The sequence below is a fragment of the Punica granatum genome, chromosome 2 (assembly GCF_007655135.1).
Source record: "Punica granatum isolate Tunisia-2019 chromosome 2, ASM765513v2, whole genome shotgun sequence".
Taxonomy (NCBI): Eukaryota; Viridiplantae; Streptophyta; class Magnoliopsida; order Myrtales; family Lythraceae; genus Punica; species Punica granatum.
This window is the reverse complement of record NC_045128.1, coordinates 23,107,708-23,128,758: the sequence shown is the minus strand read 5'-3', so window position 1 is coordinate 23,128,758 and position 21,051 is coordinate 23,107,708. Positions and strand designations below refer to the sequence as shown.

Sequence of the window (21,051 nt, the reverse complement as noted above, 5' to 3'; positions counted from 1 at the left end):
ACGCACAGATTCATCAGTTCATTTTCTTAAAGTCAAGAAAGCCAATTAATCCGTTTTGACATCCAATTACTCGTGGCCGAGACTAGCCAACATCACAGAACCAAATTTTCTTATTTTTAGGGTTTTAAGACCATTTGTTGACTAATTAGTCAATTTTGATAACAATTTCAAGTGGCCGAGACACAAACAAACCATTTTCATACAAATCAAGGCAAATGAACCAATTTTAAGCCAAGTCCCCTAAATGGCCGAGACTAAGAATGTGTTTGGTTCTTGAGTTGAGTTGAGTTGAATTTTAGTTTTAATTGATTTGTAATGATTGTATTGTTGAATTATAAGAAAAAGTATGAAAAGTAATGAATAGTTGAGAGAAAGTACATATTAAGTAATGATTGTATTGTTGAATTGTGAAAAAAGTAATAAATAGTTGAGAGAATTTAATATTAAAAATTGAATTGAATTGAATTTTTAAAACAATTAAAAAATTGAAAAAAAATTAATGATTGTATTGTTGAATTGAATAAGTGAAGTCGAGTTGAGTAGAGTTGAAAAATTTTAAAAAACCAAAGACACCCTAGTTCCAATTCAAGCAATTTTGCTTTCAATTAGTACCAACTGTAAAAGTGTGTTTGGATTCGCAATAATTTTCAATTCAACTCAATTCCACTTATCATCAATTCAACATCACAATCATTACTTTTTTTAAAAGGGGGAACCATTCAATTCAATTTTTAATAGGAAATTCTCTCAACTATTATTACTTTTTCACAATTCAACAACACAATTATTACTTAATCATTATTTTCTCTCAATTATTTATTATTTTTTCATACTTTTTCTCATAATTCAACAATACAATCATTACAAACCAATTAAAATCAAAACTCAACTCAACTCTCAATCCAAACACAAACTAATTCATCAATTATACCTCTCGGCCCTTTCTAAAACCTAACCTAAGCAAACAAATTCAAAGCCTAATCCCTGCAAATCTAACCCTAGCTAGGCTCATAAATATGAGATCTAACCACTTGGCCCATCATCAACCGCCATCATTCATCACATACACATTTATCAACAAGTATGTAAATGAACTTCAAAATAAGCCGAACCAAACTCTAACATTGCAATCTCTTTTCCTTTATCGGAAATGTCAGATGTCAAGAGAATTTGGCTTGTTTGGTTTGCCAATCACATTTTAAAATCACAACTTTAACCTAATTTTACCCACAACAAAACAAAATAACTCATACAAAGTCAAAGAGTGGACCTCATTTATATGACTTTTTTCCACAACAAAACAAAATAATTCATACAAAGTCAACTGGTGGGTCCTATTTGTACTACTCTTTTTCAAAATTAAAATCTGATTTCAAAATTTTACTATGAAATCAAATGCAACATGAGATAGAGAATGCTAAGAGAAGATTGAAGGATCATGATTATACACTTATATACATACATACATAGAGATGTGCATACATAGTTATCGAAATACCGAGCTTGCAACACTCGGGTTCCTCTACTTTGTCGAATCTCAACATCGAGGGCCATCTCCGGAGTGTTTCAACTGAAGCTCATCATTAATCATCATTAACCGACTCGAAAATTAAAAGGAAATGATAAATAAAGTGCTTGTTACACTATATATGTACATATTTGAGGTAGAAATGAAGAAATAAAGGGAAAATGGGTTCGCACTCGAGCTAACTTCAAGAGCGATCGCTGGTGTATCATCAAGTGAAATCTTACTACTTCGAATTGAATATAGGTATAATATATTGTGATTCGGAATTTTGGGTTGATTTCGGCAGAGTTTTGGCTTGAGAGTGCCAAAATCCTCTTTAAATCTAAAATGAACCCTCTATTTATAGAGGAAGTGGACTAGGGGGTCGGTTTGCAATTTCAAGAACTGTAGGGGTCAAATTAAAATGATTTTTGAATTTTCGAAGGTCTGAAACATGCCAGTTGTCCATTCAAATAAGAACGCATAGCTGGAGCCTTGGCGCGGATGGTATCCCCACCCGGGGCACTAGGCTCGGTTAGTACCTGCTCCTCCGTATAGTGGCGCGGGTATGTTCTGTGCTCGCCCTCCTTATTTTCCCCAAAAGATTAACTAAGTTCAACTAGTTCTATCTGAACTAGTTGATGTGTTTGATTTGATTTGGTCTGAAGCATAAGTGCACTTTCTAATTAATAATGTGTTTGATTTGATTTTCGTAATTGATATGATTCTGCGATGGGCGCCCTCTACCACTGAGCTAATAGCCCGTTGTGTGGGTATCATCTTCTCCTAGATAATTATTGATAGGAATAAGACCTCTTGAAATATTAAATAATATACTCTTACCCATATTGTCTATATTGTAATCATAAGAAAGCTTCTCTTCTCTGATTCTTGACTATCCCCGATGGTATTCTACATAAACATTTGAGTGTGAATGTGAGAGTGAGAATGTGGATTGCCATAATCCAACCAAATATACTATGAGCTCAGAGAATTTAAATTAATTTTCATGAAAATGCACATAAATTCTTGCATACCAAATGCCACCTAAAGTTGTTCTTTTGGTTTTGGAGTTGGAATCCAATCCTACTTCACTCCAGTCATATAGGACAATATAGGTAATAGTAGATGAAAAATTTACTATAGAAAAATAATTATAGTAATAGTTAAGAAAAAGTATACGTGAAAATTTATTATTAAATTGAAGAAAAAAGATAAAAAAATATGTATATATATGGATGTAAGAGTATATGAGAAATTTGTTATTAAAAAATTAGTGTAATAATAATTAGGAAAAAGTACGTGTGGAAATGTATTATTAAATGAGAGAAAAAAACAAAAAATAATGATTATTTTGCTTATTAAATGAGAAAAAAAGATAAAAAATAATTATTATATTGCTGAGTTGAGGATATTTATTATTAAAAAATTAATTGTAATAATTAATTAGAAAAAATATGTAAGAGAATTTATTATAAAATGAGAGAAAAAAGACAACAAATGACTAGTCGGAAGAATTTAATATTAAAAAATTAATTATAATAATGATTAAGAAAATAGATGTGAAATAAATTATTATTAAATCGAAAAAAAGATAAAAAAATAATAATTGTATTGTCGAATTGAGGAAATAATAATGATTGTATTATTGAATCAACGTGGAATGATTCAAGGGGTTCGGCACTTGTTCCCTAAAGTCTCGAGTTTGAGTCTTATGAATGAAAAAAATCTATACTGTGAGAATCTTATCCTTTAGCGAGTCGACTCGGTTAGACTGAGTTAATCGTGATCCATTGAATTTTTGGATAATAAAGTAGAGTAAAATAGAATATTATTTCAAAACTAAACAATGTATGAAATCACTTCAGTTTTGTTTTCGCCATCTAAACAATTATCCCAGGTCAATGACGTTCTCATCCTCCGCCGTAAGATGTGCATAATATCAACCTTGTGATCAAATCAACGGTTATGGAGGTCCCAAAGCACGTTTACCCGACTGTAGCCTATAGTTTTTCCCATAAGAACACTCTGCTCCTCTCCAGTTGTTCGTCTCCGGTCATTTCGCTTCCACATAGAGTCAGTCCCTCTCCTCTCTGTTGTCTTGTCTCTCTCTCGATCGATCGACCGGAGGAGGAGGAGGAGGAGGAGGAGGAGGAGGAGAAGGAGAAGATGCAGTACAAGAACCTCGGCCGATCGGGCTTGAAGGTGAGCCAGCTCTCCTATGGCGCCTGGGTGAGCTTCGGGAACCAGCTGGACGTGAAGGAGGCCAAGTCCCTACTTCAGTGCTGCCGCGACCACGGCGTCAACTTCTTCGACAACGCCGAGGTCTATGCCAACGGCCGTGCCGAGGAGATCATGGGCCAGGCTATCCGGGAGCTCGGCTGGAAGCGCTCCGACATCGTCGTCTCCACCAAGATCTTCTGGGGCGGCCCCGGTCCCAACGACAAGGGCCTCTCCCGCAAGCACATCGTCGAGGGTACCAAGGCCTCCCTCAAACGCCTCGACATGGAGTACGTGGACGTCATATACTGCCACAGGTGAGCCAGCCCATCCGAGGCATCGCATTGCATCCATTCGATTTGATTTGAGCAGGGTAGATTTGATCTTGCAATCGATTCATAAGACAGCCAGAATCCGGAAGAAACCAGCAGTAGTGTCTGTTGTTTCGAGGGACATGTGGGTGTGATTTGCTTCAGACTGTACCATGAAGGGCGAAATGTGAACTGTTCCTCTTCGATGCGTGTAATTTGCGCGTGGCAGAGAGACGTGGTAACGATGCTTAGATGGATGGGTTTGGCGGAAATGTGGAAACTAAACTACGGTTGATCTGACAAAATGTTTAACTGAAAAGATGATAAGGAGCCAGCTTTATATTGCTGGTCATTCAATGCGGGGGAACAAAAGCATCATGGATCAGAATCAGATCATTTCATGTAGCGTTTGACCCAGTTCCTTCACGTTGCTTTCTAGCAGATGTAAGCTGAAGTACGTAAACTTATTTGACGGTATAACTGAATAGGGGCAAATTGTGACAATATCCGATTGCATTTTGTCAAAAGACAAAGTTTAGAGGGCCAGATGGTTGTGATTTCGTAGTTTGTTGGGCTGCACAAATTGCCCTAGATAAGATGTTTGGGAAAAAGTCCAAGGTATTCCCTGATAACAGCTGCAGGGAAATGAAGAGCCGCATCCCCTTGAACTTTCTCTTTCTCTATTCTCTTTCTTGATATTAGGGAAGATGATAGGATCAATAATGAACGTGTTGGTGTATAAATGGGTTAGTCTGTTGCAGGCCTGACATTTCTACGCCAATTGAAGAGACCGTGAGGGCAATGAATTATTTGATCGACAAGGGGTGGGCATTCTATTGGGGAACTAGTGAGTGGTCTGCCCAACAGATCACTGAGGCATGGGGTGTTGCTCAGAGATTGGATTTGGTGGGGCCGATCGTCGAGCAGCCAGAATATAATCTTTTATCGAGGCATAAGGTGAGCATTTTTTTTTTTCGTCTATGAAGATGCATTTACCAGTTTGCTTGATTATAGGGATTTAGTTGTTCTGTGGAGATATGCAACCTAGAACCAGCCACTTTGGCCCTAATCCTTTTCAGCTTTTGTAACCTTTTAGAAGGTTTTGAGCTTTTGTGATTTTGGTTGGATTTATTTCTTTCATTTATGAGTGCATTGACCATGGAAGCCTTCAAAATTTTAACTGGTTAGATGTGCAGATGAATATATTTTTGTTAAATTTGTTAAATAAAATGGTATTTCTGCATCTTACTCGAATTGACTGAGATGTGCATGCAAATATGCTTCAGATCTGGGAATATTGTGGATCATATTATTCTTAACCCTTATAGGCTAGTGCCATATTTGTCAAATAAGATAGTTGCTTGCAAACCCAATTGGCAACGTGCGTTCCAGATTTTCCTTGCTACAATGATCAATAACTCGCATACCTGACATTTGAAAATTGATGAATATCACACAGAGTCCCAATCTAGATGCTGCTCACATCATCTTATCCTACTCGCCCCACAAACCAATTACTTAGTGCATGTGCAACAACTGGCCCCAATTGTTTAGACACTTTGCCCAAAAGAAAAGGGGTTTACTACCTCTCTGGCCCTGAAAAAAAGAATAGAATGACGATTCTTCTTTTCCTGGATTTGTTATCCCAGTTGGAACATTTTCTGGAATTATCTTTGACGACTCACCTGATTTGTTAAGCTGAAGGATAGTTTAGCTAATTAATGATTGCTTTTTTTTTTTTTGGCTGAGCAAGCAGATCATGATTGCTCTAAATGATCAGTAAATATAGTCAGTGGAGCACAGTGAAAATTCCTTCTGCATTGGAAATTTTAACTCGGGAGAAAAGTTATGTTGCTGATACAGGAAAAGTACTGGTAGTTTGAACGATCTAGTTTACTTTTTTAATTTAAAAACTACCATAAATACCTCAAATAACTCTTCACACATTTCGCAACTTTGAAAGTAGAAACTACCTCAGTCATTATTTTTTTAGTATGTCCTGCAGATAAAGTGGAATTTCCTCCAAAAATTTCAGCAGTTGTTTCTATTGGTAATCCAGATCTGGTTGTATTCTCATCTTGCTTAATCAACAATTTGCTGCCAGTGTGGAGATTAAGATTGAACGAGCTATTACAAGCTTGCCCTTCTTAGAAATAATTTAAACTCCTACCTGCATGTTCAGGTTGAGTCTGAATACCTCCCACTGTACAGCAACTATGGCTTGGGGCTAACCACATGGAGTCCACTTGCTTCTGGAGTGCTTACTGGAAAATACAACAAGGGAACCATACCACCTGACAGCCGCTTTGCACTGGAAAATTACAAGGTAAACTTCCTTGCATATGTGAATCCAAATGCTGCAAGTTTTGCATATCCGTTTCATCTCAGGCAATAAGAATCATCAGTCAAGCATTTAGTCCAAAAAGACTATAGCATCTTTTGTGAGATATTGTTTTTAACCATTCATTACCTTAATTAACTTCCCTGCTTCTGTACTTACTTTAGTTTGGCCTATGTTAATTATATTCGGGCATTGGTGCAAATCCTAATTCCTAGTGCCCTTGACTTGCTGGTTCTTTGCTAAATTATATTTAGGTTAGAACATGCATGCTACTTCCAAGCCACTATGATTAGAAACATTGCATACGGCTTAAGCAATAATTTTTTATATAGCACCAATTTTTTCCATATTAATTAAAGTATCTCAAGTAAAACTAATCTATATGCCATCGATATCCCATGAGTCCCATCTCATATGTTTTTATGGACCATAATCATCTCAGTTTAGATTCCTTTCATGCAAATCCACATTTAGATGCTCTGATATGACAAAATGTTCGTGGGTTGATTTTCTCATATAGCCCTGATAGAACTGTTTGCCATTTGTTGTATCCAATCATCTGCTGTTTAAACCCTCAAATGTCACAGTACGGGATGGTTACAAATTCATCAGTAATACTAGCCAATGCCTATGGCCCCACATAATACATATCGAGTTCAAGTTGCTAGTAATTGATTTCTTTATGTAAATTTATCACTTATGATGGAGAAATGTTCTTGTCTTGTTATTTCTTGTATTAAAATTGCCTGATATTATAGATTGGACTGTTGTTTTTGTGAAGAGGCACTTTTTTACCGTATCTGGCTACTTTTCTTCATCACAGTACCTACTGTTCTTTACTTGTTCTCTTGAATGTGAAATGTTGAGGAGTATTTGAAATTGATTCTTGGGATTCTTGGAATTACTGGATAATGAAGAAATATTGCCTCCTTTTAATCTCCTATCTGTGCTCTTCTTATCTATTGGGTTGTACATATAGTTGTGAATAAATAAATGTGAGAATTATGTAAACTTTAAACACTACACTTGTTGCTTCTGTGAATATTTTTCTTGTTGTATTGACTGAATGAATTAGAACAAATATGAAATATGTACACAAGCAAGCAAATAATTCCTAATTTATGGCTGTATTACATGAACTTCCAAACTTATATAGCTTGTTGTTTCTTTAGTTCCAGTTTCATTCCTAGAGAATATTATGTATGCTAACTACATTGAGCTTGGTCAGAATCTTGCTAACCGGTCGCTGGTCGATGACGTGCTGAGAAAAGTGAACGGACTGAAACCTATAGCTGATGAACTTGGTGTGCCACTGGCTCAACTTGCAATTGCATGGTGTGCTACAAATCCTAATGTCTCATCAGTTATTACTGGTGCAACGAAAGAATCCCAGGTCAGTTTTTTCACCCCCTGCTGGTTTACCCGTTACCAGAAGCAGAGTTTACCTTTATTTATCATCCATTGAACACTTCCAAATTTTCCTCATTGCCTATCACTACATTTGTTTACAAATACGTGTAGATTCCTTCATTGTTGATTAAGAAGATACTGCTAAATGCTTCATTTCTGACTCTCGACATTAAAAAGATTATGAAAGGAATTTCTTACATGAGTAAATGCTGTCTGGTTGAAAATACGTCACTCTCTTTCATTGCATAAAACAGAGGTAAATGGTGGTCTCTTTGTATGTGAAACATAGATTAAGAAGATATACAGAGTGGTGTGCTCTAGCATCTGTTTTACGATAATACAGTTTCTGGTTTCCGATTTCTTCTTGTTCTTCCATTCTAAATAGCAAAATAACTCAAGGTTCTAAAATAATTTCAGATCCAAGAAAACATGAAGGCAATTGATGTCATACCGTTGCTCACTCCTGCCGTGATGGAGAAGATCGAGGCTGTTGTCCAATCCAAACCGAAGCGCCCCGACTCCTTCAGGTAGGCACCAGAGATGCATCAGTCGCTGTGGTTCTTACCTGCATCGAGGAGTTCAAGAAATTTAGGAGTATTTGTTGTGTAGTGTCAATTTATGTCTTCATATCCATTTGGGCTGCTCTAGTTGTTGCTGAGTCTTACTGCTATGAACAGCTCTAGCTATTCTTGGGAGTTTGGTGTGTTTACTGCAAAAGACCTGGTTTAATTATACCCAGTCCATCTCGACTGTCAGATTCATAGGGTCCCTCGGCAGACCCCCAGAATCAAATGGTTGAGGTCCTCTTGGTATAACATGACCAGGTCTAAGGTCAGAAAATCTGGTGAAGGTGGAGATGGGTTATTGGTTACCTCTGGTTTGGTATTGGCAACGGCCATGAGCTCGTAATGAACTTGTCTTAGACAGGAGAAGTGTACTCATTTCGGCTTATTTCCGGGTTGGTTCGAGATTTGATTGCAGTTGTTCATTAGTCTAGTGCGCATGCCCTGGCATGGACTCGATCTTCTGTTGTCTGCTTTCTCGTCATCTTTTGCCCTCTGCATCATTAGATTATCTTAGGCAGAATGCTCTGGCATGGAATGTATCTTAATGATTCACGCATAGGGGACGCACCACAAACAAAATCTTGCGTTAAGGGCTGATTTCCCAAATTGAAATTTTGGGAAGGCATTTCGACCTGGAAACAGATCACGGACAAAGCAATCCCAACGTTAAGGCTGAGCGCTGTGCTGAGATTTCATTGATCTTGTACATATAACCAATCTCATCGTTTTCAAATTACAAGGATAATGGCTTTCCTCAACGCCCGAGGTACCAAGCAAACATTTCTGGTGGTCCTTTGATGATCTTCCTATCAATGTTCTTGACGCCTAAGAGTCGTCCTTGAACAGCATTACCAATGGAGAGCCAGATCATTCATATCAGTAGTATGTACTTCTCCATGGACTTTTTCTCGTTCCTAGCCATCCACACAAGATGGACATGAGCATGCGAAACCAGTTTCAGAAGAGTGACCTGTATGGCTTCATATCCCAGAAATCTCGTAACCCATTATCAGGTATTCATTAATCCTAGCAATCCACAGTGAATCATCTTTATTAATTGGTAGCCGGATAAACCGTAGATTGCATGCTAAGTTCCGGGTACTCGGGTCTTTCACGCCCAGCCCTCCTTCCTTGTTCGGGCATGCAGATCAGCTCCCAATTCACCTTGGTTCCCCTAGCATCATCACTTTTGCCCTTCAAGAGCATGACTTTACACTTTTGTTTTACAGCTTCTGACGCCTTCATGAGCAATATATACACCATAATAGAATGTATAAAAGATTGTATCACCAGAGTTGTCCAATATCCTTACCAAATTAACATTATTCCGACAATTTTTAGTTAGTATGGTACCCTTGGAAGGGTCGGAATGGCTCACTGCCGACCACTTTTAACTTCTACAGCGAGGTCACTATTAGTGCCAGTTATAGCGCTCTCACCCATAAATCTGAGTGACTAGTGATAGAGTCACATGACCACTCTTCGTGTTACGATACAGGAGAAATTGATGGAAAATTAATGAGTTCCCTACAATAATCTAGATTCAGGACTACATGTTCTTTTTTCATTTTAACAGTTCGAATTCAAATATTAGGATAAATTTTTAAGTGAGTGCAGTTTATGATTCGTCGTATATCGAATTTATCCCTTCAATGTTTTTAAAGGAATTATCTCCGTCCTTCACTTGGATGTCCAATCTATTTTCAAGGCAGGCCTCTCCTTCCCGCGCTTCTCTCTCCCTCTCTTTTCTCTCTCCATCTTCTTCTCAACTCTCAACAAAAACGTCACCAAATTCAACAAAATCTTTTTTTTTTTCCCACCTCTTTGTTTTATTTTCGGTGGATAGGGTAAAGGGAACTCTTCTTTCCTTCTTTCTTTTTTTTTTTCTTGATTTTATTTTTTCCCCTGATTTTCTCGTTCATCGAAAATAAAGAAAAACTAAATGCATCCTCGACCTCAGCAAACCTACGCAACTCCAAATTGCATATCAAAAGTAAAAAATCAAAGAGGTTTGTATTTCTCTTCCATTTCCTTTCCGTTCTTTTGCAATCTGTCTTGTCTTCTTCTTGGGGACAATAAATTTTTGTCTCTAAACATAATTAATGGGAAAATAAATTTATGATCAAGAAAAATTTGTCATCAAGATTTTCATTGATATGTTATCTGCTCTAATCTTCAGGTACCCCTAGATTGATTTTTATCAGCATTTTGGGGAATTGTTAACTTGAGAGTCCCCAAAGAACCAGACAATCTCCTCAGAATTCTTGGTTCCGAAATGGCTACGAGGGACAGACATTGAAGAGGTAACATCAGACAATGTTCATTTGCAGCATTAGGACAGGCGAGGTTTCATTGAGGCCGTGATGTGGAAAGCTCCTGAAACTTCCGAGAACCAAAGACCATTCAATGGGATCGGAGCCGATGCCTTCCCGAGCGATAAGTTATCCGCCGAGAAAAACTTGTATGACATATGCCTTCAGACGGGTGAGGAATTCTCCACCGAGTTCCTGAGGGACCGGATGGGACTAAGGCGTGTCAACGTGATGCCCAATGCCAACACCCAACAGCCGAGGAGCGCCGGGTTCAGCTCCACCAAGAACAACAATAACAACAATCCTTTCTATGAAGACCTCGCCCGCTTTCCTGGTCATCGGAGAGGCTACTCCGACTGTAGCTCAGAAGTTCTAGAATATGCCAATATTGCTGCACCAGATGTACCCAATTTTGATGCTGGTGACAGGGCACGCAATCTGGACGAGTTGAGTCGGTACCATGGAGGTGGATTCGATTATTTTGGGCAGGCTCTTGGCGTCCCTTATGACAATGGGAATGTTCGGATAGCGATTGCACCTCAAAACATGTCATCAGGCTCACCACATTCGTACAATGCCCATGGGTTAGCAATCTCGGACGCCCTCCTTCCGAGAAAGATGAAGTTCCTCTGTAGCTACGGCGGGAAAATATTGCCGAGGCCCAGTGACGGGAAGCTCCGGTACGTAGGCGGAGAGACCAGGATCATATCGATCAGGGCGTACATCACCTGGGAGGAGCTTGTGAGTAAGACTTCAGCAATCTGCCACCAGGCCCACACGATCAAGTATCAGCTCCCTGGCGAGGATCTCGATGCACTCATATCAGTTTCTTCTGACGAGGATCTGCATCACATGATTGAGGAGTATCAGGAGCTGGAGAAGGTTGGAGGGTCCCAAAAGTTACGGTTATTTCTCGTGCCTACCAATGAGACAGATAGCCCGACCTTGAGCTCACTAGAATCCCGGGTAGCAGAGAAGTCTGATGCTGATTATCAGTATGTCGTTGCTGTCAATGGGATTGCAGACCGCAGTCCAGGAAAGCAAACATTAGCAGCCCAGTCGAATCAAGTCGGGACTCTGTCAGGCTATAGCCCAAGCTTTCTAGAGGACTCCCCGACTTACAGACAAGCCCTAGACATCATGGATTTTAGTCCAAGCTACTCCAAGTTGATGGAAATGAGTTTCAACCCTTCAGCTCCAGTATTTAGTAACAATCCTCAATTGGTTAACAATATCGTGAATCAATCTCCTGACAGTAATCTCGGAGTCGAGGGGCAAATATTTGATGATCAAGTCTGCAATGATGGTGCTATTGAAGGCAACCTCCCAATTCTGAGAGACCCAATTCTGCCTAGCGATGTTGCTCGAGAACCTTCAACATTTGTGGATCTTGATGCACTGAAGAATCTTCTAGCTGAGGCCGAACTAGTGAATGGTGAGAGTCATCTTCACGAACAAAACCTGCAAAAGGATCTTTCGCATGCTTTCCAATATGTCGGAGGTGATGGAAGATCGGGCAATGTTTGTTCTCATCCTGAAGACGCGACTCATCAGCCTCTTAGCGGATCTAATGAGCTGTCGGATAATACTCATCACGAGAATCCTACCACAGCGGAGAACTACACTCGATTGCTGGAAATAGCAAGTTTCTCATCACGAGAGTGGCAGATGAAGTCGCAAGATTTATCTGCACATGCTGAAGCTCAAGATCAGACTACTTCAACAGCCCCTTCGTTATGTGATAATAATGCTGTTAATTTTGGCAACAAACTGGTGTTGAACTTCACAGGGACAAGCAATCCCGAGTCTAATATGATCGATGCTGTGTTAGTCGTTGAAGATGTAACTAACAACGTTACATCAACTGATACCACCGTAAGGTCGAGAGTAGTTGAACCATGTGTGGAGGACGAGTTAAGTGAGGAAGAATCGCTTTCCAGAGAATTCGAGGCAGAGAGCACCAATCAGGAAATCGACTCCGAGGTAAACTTATTTTGTTCCATACTATGAAAATTTGTTCATTCCAGTCAAATCAAGTTTCATTCTGTTCAGCTATGAAGCCAAACTTAAACGTTTGCACCCTTTTGCCAACTAAAGGATTCAAGAACTTATGGTGGAGACGGAGATGACCCCATAAGTGACGCTGCAATAGCTGAGATGGAAGCGGGCATCTACGGATTGCAGGTGAAGAAAAACTTTTCCACTCAGTATCTTTCTGAGAGGATCTCTGCGACTTGTACATAGCCTTAATGCCATGCATCAAGACTAGATAAATCTCTCTAATCAAAACTAATCACCTTATCGGGGATTTGATATTCAGATTATAAAGAATGCGGACCTTGAAGAGCTACAAGAGCTGGGATCCGGTACATTCGGCACTGTCTATCATGGAAAATGGAGGGGAACAGATGTTGCAATCAAAAGAATAAAGAAGAGCTGCTTCGTTGGTAAATCTTCTGAGCAGGAACGATTGGTTAGTCCGTACTCACTATAAAAGTTCATTATACTGTTACCGCTGATATAATTGGTCCATGGTTATTATCACTTTCTCGAACATCAACTGATCATTGAGACATGAATGGAATCACGAGTTCACGGTCCCAACCCATGTTCCAAGTCTTCGGCTGCATTTGCCGTTATAATTATTTGCATTAACCATAAAGCTAGTTCTCTATGAAATGGAAAAGTTATATATGATACAGTGAACCATGGCTCGATCTAATCTGATAACAACAATCTTGTGGAGTCACCTATATCTTCACATTTGGTCATGGCCAGGCCATATTATATTGTACGTCGATATCATCTATACATCTTTCTACACACACACACACACACACACACACATTGGAGTTAGAATTTAATCCGATTTGTTAGGAGCTAATCCTAATGACTTTGAGATATGATATTTTTGCAGACCAAAGACTTCTGGAGAGAGGCAAAAATCCTATCAAATCTTCATCACCCAAATGTTGTGGCATTCTATGGGATTGTTCCCGATGGTCCCGGGGGAACATTGTCAACGGTGACTGAATACATGGTGAATGGTTCGTTGAGACATAATCTACTGAGGAATAACAGGTAACTCGAAATATAATTCCCACTATCTGTTTTGCTTTAGATCCCGGTGAGGAAGAGCAAAGCATTGCTTGTAAAGTTGCCAAGTACATGTTAATTAAATATCTACTCAAGAGAAGAAGAAAAGATTGATAGAGTTATGATGATATGTTATCGTAGAGCGCTTGATCGCCGGAAAAAGCTCCTAGTTGCAATGGATGCGGCTTTCGGGATGGAGTATTTGCACCTGAAAAACATCGTTCACTTTGACTTGAAATGTGACAATTTGCTCGTCAATTTAAAGGATCCTCGCCGGCCTATTTGTAAGGTGCTTTTACTTCTTATTTATTTTAGACTTCGATGATCAACAATGGCATGCTCTTCTTTCATATGCGAGGCCATGTTTGCTTTTCATTTTCTGCCTATATGGAGAATAACAATCAACTAATACTTGGTGCGGAACAAATATCGATATGGCGATGAAGGTTGGTGATTTCGGATTGTCAAGAATCAAACAGAATACGCTCGTGTCCGGTGGTGTACGAGGTACCCTTCCTTGGATGGCACCTGAACTGTTAAATGGTTCCAACAATCGGGTCTCTGAGAAGGTTAGTCAATTATTAAGCTGATAGTTGCGTTGACAACAATCTCTTGTTGTTATCATAATTTTTTTTCGATATATTTTTTTTGTCATTATTATTGTTAAAAAGAAAAAAAGATGATTTTTGTCATTTGTTTTGATAGGTTGATGTTTTCTCATTTGGGATTGCTATGTGGGAGATGTTGACAGGAGAGGAGCCATATGCCAACATGCATTGTGGTGCTATTATAGGTATAATTAATAATCTTTCACACAATTATATGTTCGATCTATCGATATTTTTTATGCGATCAATCAATATCTAATATCATTGTTGTTGTTGTTATTATTATTATCTCTAAAATTTCTTGATATCACATCCCCTTAATTGAACCATCTTATCTTACAACAGTCCATATTAAGGAGATCTCGCTGTGTCTGTTTTCTTTTATTCGATATTCCACATGTCCTCTTAATACTATGAAAACGAAAAATATAATTTTTATTTAGTAAATAAGTTAAACTTTTATTAGACCATGATTTGGGGGGTGGGGTGTTTGGTTGAAGCCTGTTCTAATTATTTGTTTGTTGTATGATGGCAATGATCATTTCATATTTTTAGTAGACATCTCATAATAAACAATTTGAAAATCTCTCCGTACTCCAGTATATTTTACCTAAATTATGTAAAGTTATGAGAATGATATGAAATGTTATAAAAGTGGAACAATGTACGATTATATATTATAAAAATTAAAATAATAAAAAATTTAAGGTAGATATAATTTGTTAGTGTGATTTTTTTTTATGCAAGCATTTAGTTTGATTGAATATACTCATAGATATCTTCAAAATTTTTTATACATGATCATATATGAGAACTTTTTAATATATTAATATGGAGAAATCAAAATAAAGATTTATATGTTGTGATATTTTACCTAGTTTTTATATATATATATATATATATATATATATATATTCAGGCAGCATTTGTATTTTCATAATACAATATGATATAGGGATGTGGCTGTGATATTTCTGCACATTTTCCAGATACAGTGATTTCCAGTTCACGTTTATAAACCAGATACCTAAATATTCTTTTATTGGATGAATTTTACAAAATGTCCATCATATATATGTTTCTGCGGATCAAATACAAGACATATTTCATGTTTATTTTTCTTAGTCAATTATATTATTTCTCTTGAATGATTTTTTTTTTTTTGGGGGGGGACACATTTTGTAGGGGGAATTGTAAATAATACACTGAGGCCTCCTGTACCAGAGCGCTGTGATGCTGACTGGAGGAAACTGATGGAGGATTGCTGGGCACACGATCCCGCCGATAGACCCTCTTTCACTGAAGTTACGAATCGCTTGAGGCTTATGTCAAATGCACTCACTCCAAAACGCAACTTATTAGACCAGAAGATCAAGTAAATTACCGTAAAATTAATGTAATGATAATTGATCATCATTTTTCCTTTTTTCTTTTCCTTTTTGGTTTCTTCTTTAAAGCACAGAATGCCCGAAATATATGTGTAACATATAGAGGTGGTATGGGGGTTTGTTTAATATAATTAGATTAGGTTTGTACCATACGCTTGTTTTGAGTGCAATTGGAAAAAAAAAAAAAGTTACAAGAGGAAATAAATGCCGGTGATGATAGTTGCGCACTTAATACTAGTCTATTATCAGTGGCGATGCACAGGGATTTTATTCTATTCAAATTTATGCTAAAATATTTACGCGATGCATATTATAATTGAAGCTTTTTTTTTTGATAAAATCATATCTTGATAGCTTTAATAAAAGATAAAAAAAAATTATATTCAAATTATATTGTATATTTTAGGTGATAAAATTGATTGCAGGTCACATTATACAATCATATCTTGCTTGCGATTGCTTCGTATTCGGGATCGGTACTATTCTTGATTTCTTAATTTGTGCCAAGCCGTTTGCTCACGATTCAGATCACCATGATGATCCCAAGAAAATGGGAGATCCAAAAGAATTGCAGCCCAAGAACAAGGCAGACGACATATAATGATAAATCATCTCATGACAAAGAATATGCCCTGAAGCCACGTTCTCGATATTACCATCTGCGTCAATTCTTGGGGTTGAATCGGGGAAGATGGTGGTTTCAAATCTTGGGTACGGCAATCCGGAAGGACAAAACTTCAGCTTGAGTATTGCCAATATGTGGAGTGGTCGGAAGGGCAGAAGAACACAATCGGAGTGCGGGAGAAAGTACATTAGGATATGGTGAAGATAATGAACTACGAACAATTTCATCGGCAATGGAGGGTACTGTAAACTTATTCGAGTCCCTAAACCGGATGCTAGACTCTCCGCCTTGGTTGGAACATTATCTCCAGTCTGTTAATGGCTTATAGAGTTGGACATGCATGCAAACTGGCTCAACCACTTGCTTATATAGCTCGGAATGAAACCCAATCCCAATCCCGACCGACAAGGATTTGTCAGCAATTGTCTTCGAACTGCTGACCTCCGCATTAATTTCACACTGCTGGATGCTTACATACATAGACCACAAGAAACGCTGGAACTGCATGTCCTAATTATTTCATATAGAAACGAGAAGAATGTATGCATATATATATATATATATATGACTGGATATCAAAGTCACAATGAGACTACTTGCAGATGAGCAGAGCTAGCACGTATGCTGGTCGATGATGATAATGTATAATACATATAGAATGGTTGCAGATAACAGAAAATAGTTCGAATATATATTCTGATGCTGAATAGGAAGCGAACATGACATTAACCAATCAAAATAAGGAAAAAATGGGAAGGTGTCATGCAATATGAATCCCCTTGGCAGTGCGTTCGTTGTATTCTCCGCTGATTGGCAAAGAATAATATGGATATCTTCCATTCAACAGAGTAACTAAAACTTCCTTCTCTATTAATCCGGAAAAGGATAATTCCCTTTTTGTTTGTCAATCGTATCTAATGTTACAATAAACATTATGTAAGCAAACTGAAACTAGAAATGAATCCCAATGTCATCTACTTTCTCCCCAAACAATAAACGGAGATCCATAAACAGTACAAGATCAACATACACGGCGGAGGCAGTCCATCAAAATATCAGTGTGCTCAGGCATCCCGACTGAGATCCGGACATATCCCTTCAGTTCCTTCTTATCATAGTGACGTATCATTACACCCATCTTAGCAAGTTCCTCCTGCATCCCAATTTTCACTTAGTGTCAAAGTTTTGAACTTTCTTCTTTTAAAACATAATTTCAGGATAAGTACGAGGAACATAAACTGTACCTTCAACTTTTTAGCATCCATTCCTGATTTGACCCCACAAAGAATGAAATTCGAGTGGCTGGGGTATGGATTGAGAAATGGTACACCCTTCAGCAGCAGATAAAGCCTTTCTCGCTCTCGTACCAAAGCATCCTTTACTTTCTGGCAGATATGAATGAGAAGCGTGAGTATACCATCTCTAGTACCAACGAATAGTAATGACTGAAATTTTGCTTTAAATAGATTTTGTAGATAAAATTAATTGCAGATACTGAACAAACCTCTAAATATGCAGGATTCTGCAATGCTGCACAGGCTGATAGTTCAGCCGCGACGGACACATTATATGGCTGCTTCGCTCGCCATAGATACTCAATAATGCTCAAAGGAAATGCTCCATAACCCACGCGTAGTCCAGCTAGCCCTAGGTTGTTATCAATTCATCAGATTTGGACATCGTATTAGATCTGTTTGTTATCTTTGTAATACGTCAAGAATATATATATATATAAGTTCTAACAAATGGCTTAGCCTAGAATAAGTGAACTTGATTTGGCAAACTCAAAAGTGAATATTAAGGGAAAGTTAGCACAGAAAATATTCGAATTCCAACAAAAATGCATATTACGAAGGTTAGATTTCCAATCTTACCAGCTCTTTTGCTGAATGTACGGAGAACAATCAAATTCTCGTGCTTCTTAACCCATTTCATTCGAGATTCAATCTGTGAAAACTCAATATATGCTTCATCCAACACCACCAATACCGGGAGATCCAGGATTTTCAAGAGGTCTTCATCGTTAATTATGCTATAATGCAGAAGAATAAGATGAATAAAGCAACACCGTAACAAGCTCTGAACTCCAAATGGATTTGAAGAAGCCCTCTACCAAATGATGTACAGATGAAAGCATTCAAGAGCTCCTTACCTCCCATCAGGATTGTTTGGAGATGTTAGGAATATGCACTTGGGTTTCTCTTTCTCCACAACATCAGCAATCAGTTCCACGTTCAAGCTAAAATCTGATTTCCTTGGCACTGAAGATGGAAGCAGAATTGACAAGGGGTGCGACGATTTAACAGACTAATGGTAAAAACCAGCAAAGGTTTGCTTAAATATCAGACAAAAGACCGGCTGATCTTTTAGATTATCACCTTTGATTACATCTGCCGCATTTACTGCAGCATCAAATTCATACATTGTAAAGGTCGGAGGACAATCCACGATCTTATCACCAGGATCCAGTACACATCTGAAGGACATTTTGATTACAGTATGTCACTTGTTAAAGTAGCTTACGCTCGAGGGGACTGAGATATAAGAGCGGAAGCACAGGGGATCAAATCTAACCGCATAATTAGATCAATGAGCTCATCTGCACCACACCCTGCAAGAATGTGATCAGCTTCAAGACCAGAATCTTCAGAAAGAGCAGCACGTAATCTACGGCTCTCCGGATCAGGGTATATATAGGGAAACTTCATTGACCCCAGAGCCTCAAACACCTAAAAATTTCATAATTCCGAGTCTTTGACACGAAGCATGGGAGAATCTTTGAACTGTGAAAAAAATTATCCAAGAATTTGTAGGAGTTCAGTGGTAACACTGAGTCAATAGTTGCCCCAATTAAGGGAGTAACTTGCCTCTGGAGGAGGGCCATATGGGTTCTCATTTGCATCTAATTTGATAATATCCTCAGGCTTTCTTCCTAGACGAGTAGACAGAACCTGTCCAGAATAGTGCGAAATAAGCTCATCATACTTCCACTATGGTAAAGAGCAACACAGGGCTTTGCCGGTATTGATAGCAGACCATCATCAAACGCATCAATACAATCATTCAAGATTTTTCACTAAGTGATGGGACCTATAGCACAACACTCAATTTAATTATATCACAAGCTTGAAGCTTTACCCACAAATCTCTGTAGCTTAGGACATTTGGTATTAATATAACTAAAGTTGCTGAGAGTTAACCCAATATCAGGACCTGCTAAGCATTTAAAGCATTTCTAAGCTAGCATCAGTAACACTGACGAATATGACCCAATGAAAGAGCCAAGCAGCCTATATGTGGCACTATTGAGTTACAATACAGCAAGATTTAGGGTGCTCAACACTGGCTTATACCCGAGAAAGTCTGGCGTATAACACGTATACCACGTGGTATTGCATCACAGATTAGACTTTTGAGCCCAAACTTGAATACATCGCTTAAAACCCACAATAACCAAAATCACAGGACACGGTGAAGAAAAAACAGACCGTCAGTATGAGCTGAAAGAGCATAGTCTGAGGTTACCTCAAAAGGCAGAATGGGCTGATAAGGGGACAGTTTTCTTAAGTGGGGTCGAATGAACTTATCACCAGTCAGTCTCTGCTTCGACTCACTTGTGTGCTCCACGCCTACGGTTGAGGCCATTGGAAGAAACCTCCTTTGATTTGCCTCAATCGGCGAAATGGGTCTTTGAGTATGGTTAGACTTGACGGACCAGAGAGACGAAATGCTGCTGATTTGGGTCGCGCCCATAAGTCAAGTCTATCTGCACTGAAAATTGAAGTTAGTAAGAGACAAAAATCAGAAGCAGCTCAGAGAGTCGGAACTGTTGTGCACCCTTGAGTCTGAAGACGATGAAAGACTGAAAGTTCAGTGGAGGAGTCGAGACTGAGACAGACGGCCTGGCGGAAGTGAAGGAAGAAGGGAAAGCCCTAATCTATAACCTTGATCAGATCAGGGTCTCTGGCTGACTCTGGCTGCCGTGGCGCCGTCAGGTAATGGCGATTGGCGAGCGACGGCGGGCAGTCTGGTGACCGTGAGAAGAAGAACAAGAATACGACGACGGCTAGAGCGAGGTAAAAGGGCTACGACAATTTGAACAAGGAAGTGAGAAAATATGAAAGTGTTAAAATTTAAAAATTAAAAATGCAATTTGCCCCTCTAATTATGGAATGAATTTGAGTTGGCCTCAGACCATCCCCCCACCCCCAATCCGAAAATGAGTAAGTTTGTAACCATGAGATGAGGAAAATGAGATGTGCAATTTATAAAAGAAAAATTCTAACATGGGATACTAAATAATGTCTCATGGTGTGATATATACTTTTTTCACCCTTTAAGTATTAAAATTTACATTTTAACCCGTAATTTTTTTAATCTTGTTATAACATCATCGGGTCACACTTCAAAACAATCAAATATATTAGATTGATGATGTGTCGCAAGTAGACGCCGACACGTGTCACAATTACTAATCGACCCTTTAACTATTTCTACTCGAGCCACGACAAACCCGACCCGACTTTTTTGAACTGAACGATTTTTCAAGAAAATTGGTTTAACACAAAGTCGTTCATAATTAAATCGGCTCGGATTTATCTATCTGATTCGTAGACTCGGTTTAAATATTTAGTTATTCTTCTGAAACAGCATCGTCGGCCATGGCA

At 38.5% G+C, this 21,051-nt stretch overlaps 3 protein-coding genes across 5 annotated transcripts; 2 read left to right on the top strand and 1 right to left on the bottom strand.

The window, feature by feature from the left end:
* Positions 1-3,560: 3,560 nt before the first annotated feature.
* Positions 3,561-8,811, top strand: LOC116196930 (probable voltage-gated potassium channel subunit beta). Its single transcript, XM_031526889.1, has 5 exons — positions 3,561-4,044; positions 4,800-4,995; positions 6,221-6,364; positions 7,608-7,772; positions 8,207-8,811. The coding sequence occupies exons 1-5, from the start codon at positions 3,677-3,679 to the stop codon at positions 8,318-8,320; spliced, it is 987 nt and encodes a 328-aa protein (XP_031382749.1). The 5' UTR covers positions 3,561-3,676; the 3' UTR covers positions 8,321-8,811.
* Positions 8,812-10,141: 1,330 nt separating this feature from the next.
* On the top strand, positions 10,142-15,991 carry LOC116197634 (dual specificity protein kinase splB). The gene is made up of 8 exons (XM_031527816.1): positions 10,142-12,650; positions 12,765-12,851; positions 12,988-13,140; positions 13,585-13,748; positions 13,905-14,052; positions 14,210-14,332; positions 14,469-14,556; positions 15,557-15,991. The coding sequence occupies exons 1-8, from the start codon at positions 10,719-10,721 to the stop codon at positions 15,748-15,750; spliced, it is 2,889 nt and encodes a 962-aa protein (XP_031383676.1). The 5' UTR covers positions 10,142-10,718; the 3' UTR covers positions 15,751-15,991.
* A 1,232-nt stretch (positions 15,992-17,223) lies between these two features.
* Positions 17,224-20,594, bottom strand: LOC116197635 (histidinol-phosphate aminotransferase, chloroplastic-like). Of its 3 annotated transcripts, none has more exons than XM_031527819.1 (10): positions 20,222-20,594; positions 19,910-20,155; positions 19,252-19,335; positions 18,959-19,113; positions 18,763-18,860; positions 18,537-18,645; positions 18,259-18,416; positions 17,889-18,031; positions 17,629-17,769; positions 17,224-17,537 (listed from the first exon to the last, which is right to left on the bottom strand). In XM_031527819.1, the coding sequence occupies exons 2-10, from the start codon at positions 20,135-20,137 to the stop codon at positions 17,406-17,408; spliced, it is 1,248 nt and encodes a 415-aa protein (XP_031383679.1). In that variant the 5' UTR covers positions 20,138-20,155; positions 20,222-20,594; the 3' UTR covers positions 17,224-17,405. The 3 variants fall into 3 exon arrangements, with proteins under 3 accessions (XP_031383679.1, XP_031383680.1, XP_031383677.1); XM_031527820.1 differs by having other exon boundaries at positions 19,910-20,150; positions 20,329-20,594; XM_031527817.1 differs by having other exon boundaries at positions 19,910-20,150; positions 20,222-20,593.
* Positions 20,595-21,051: the final 457 nt, after the last annotated feature.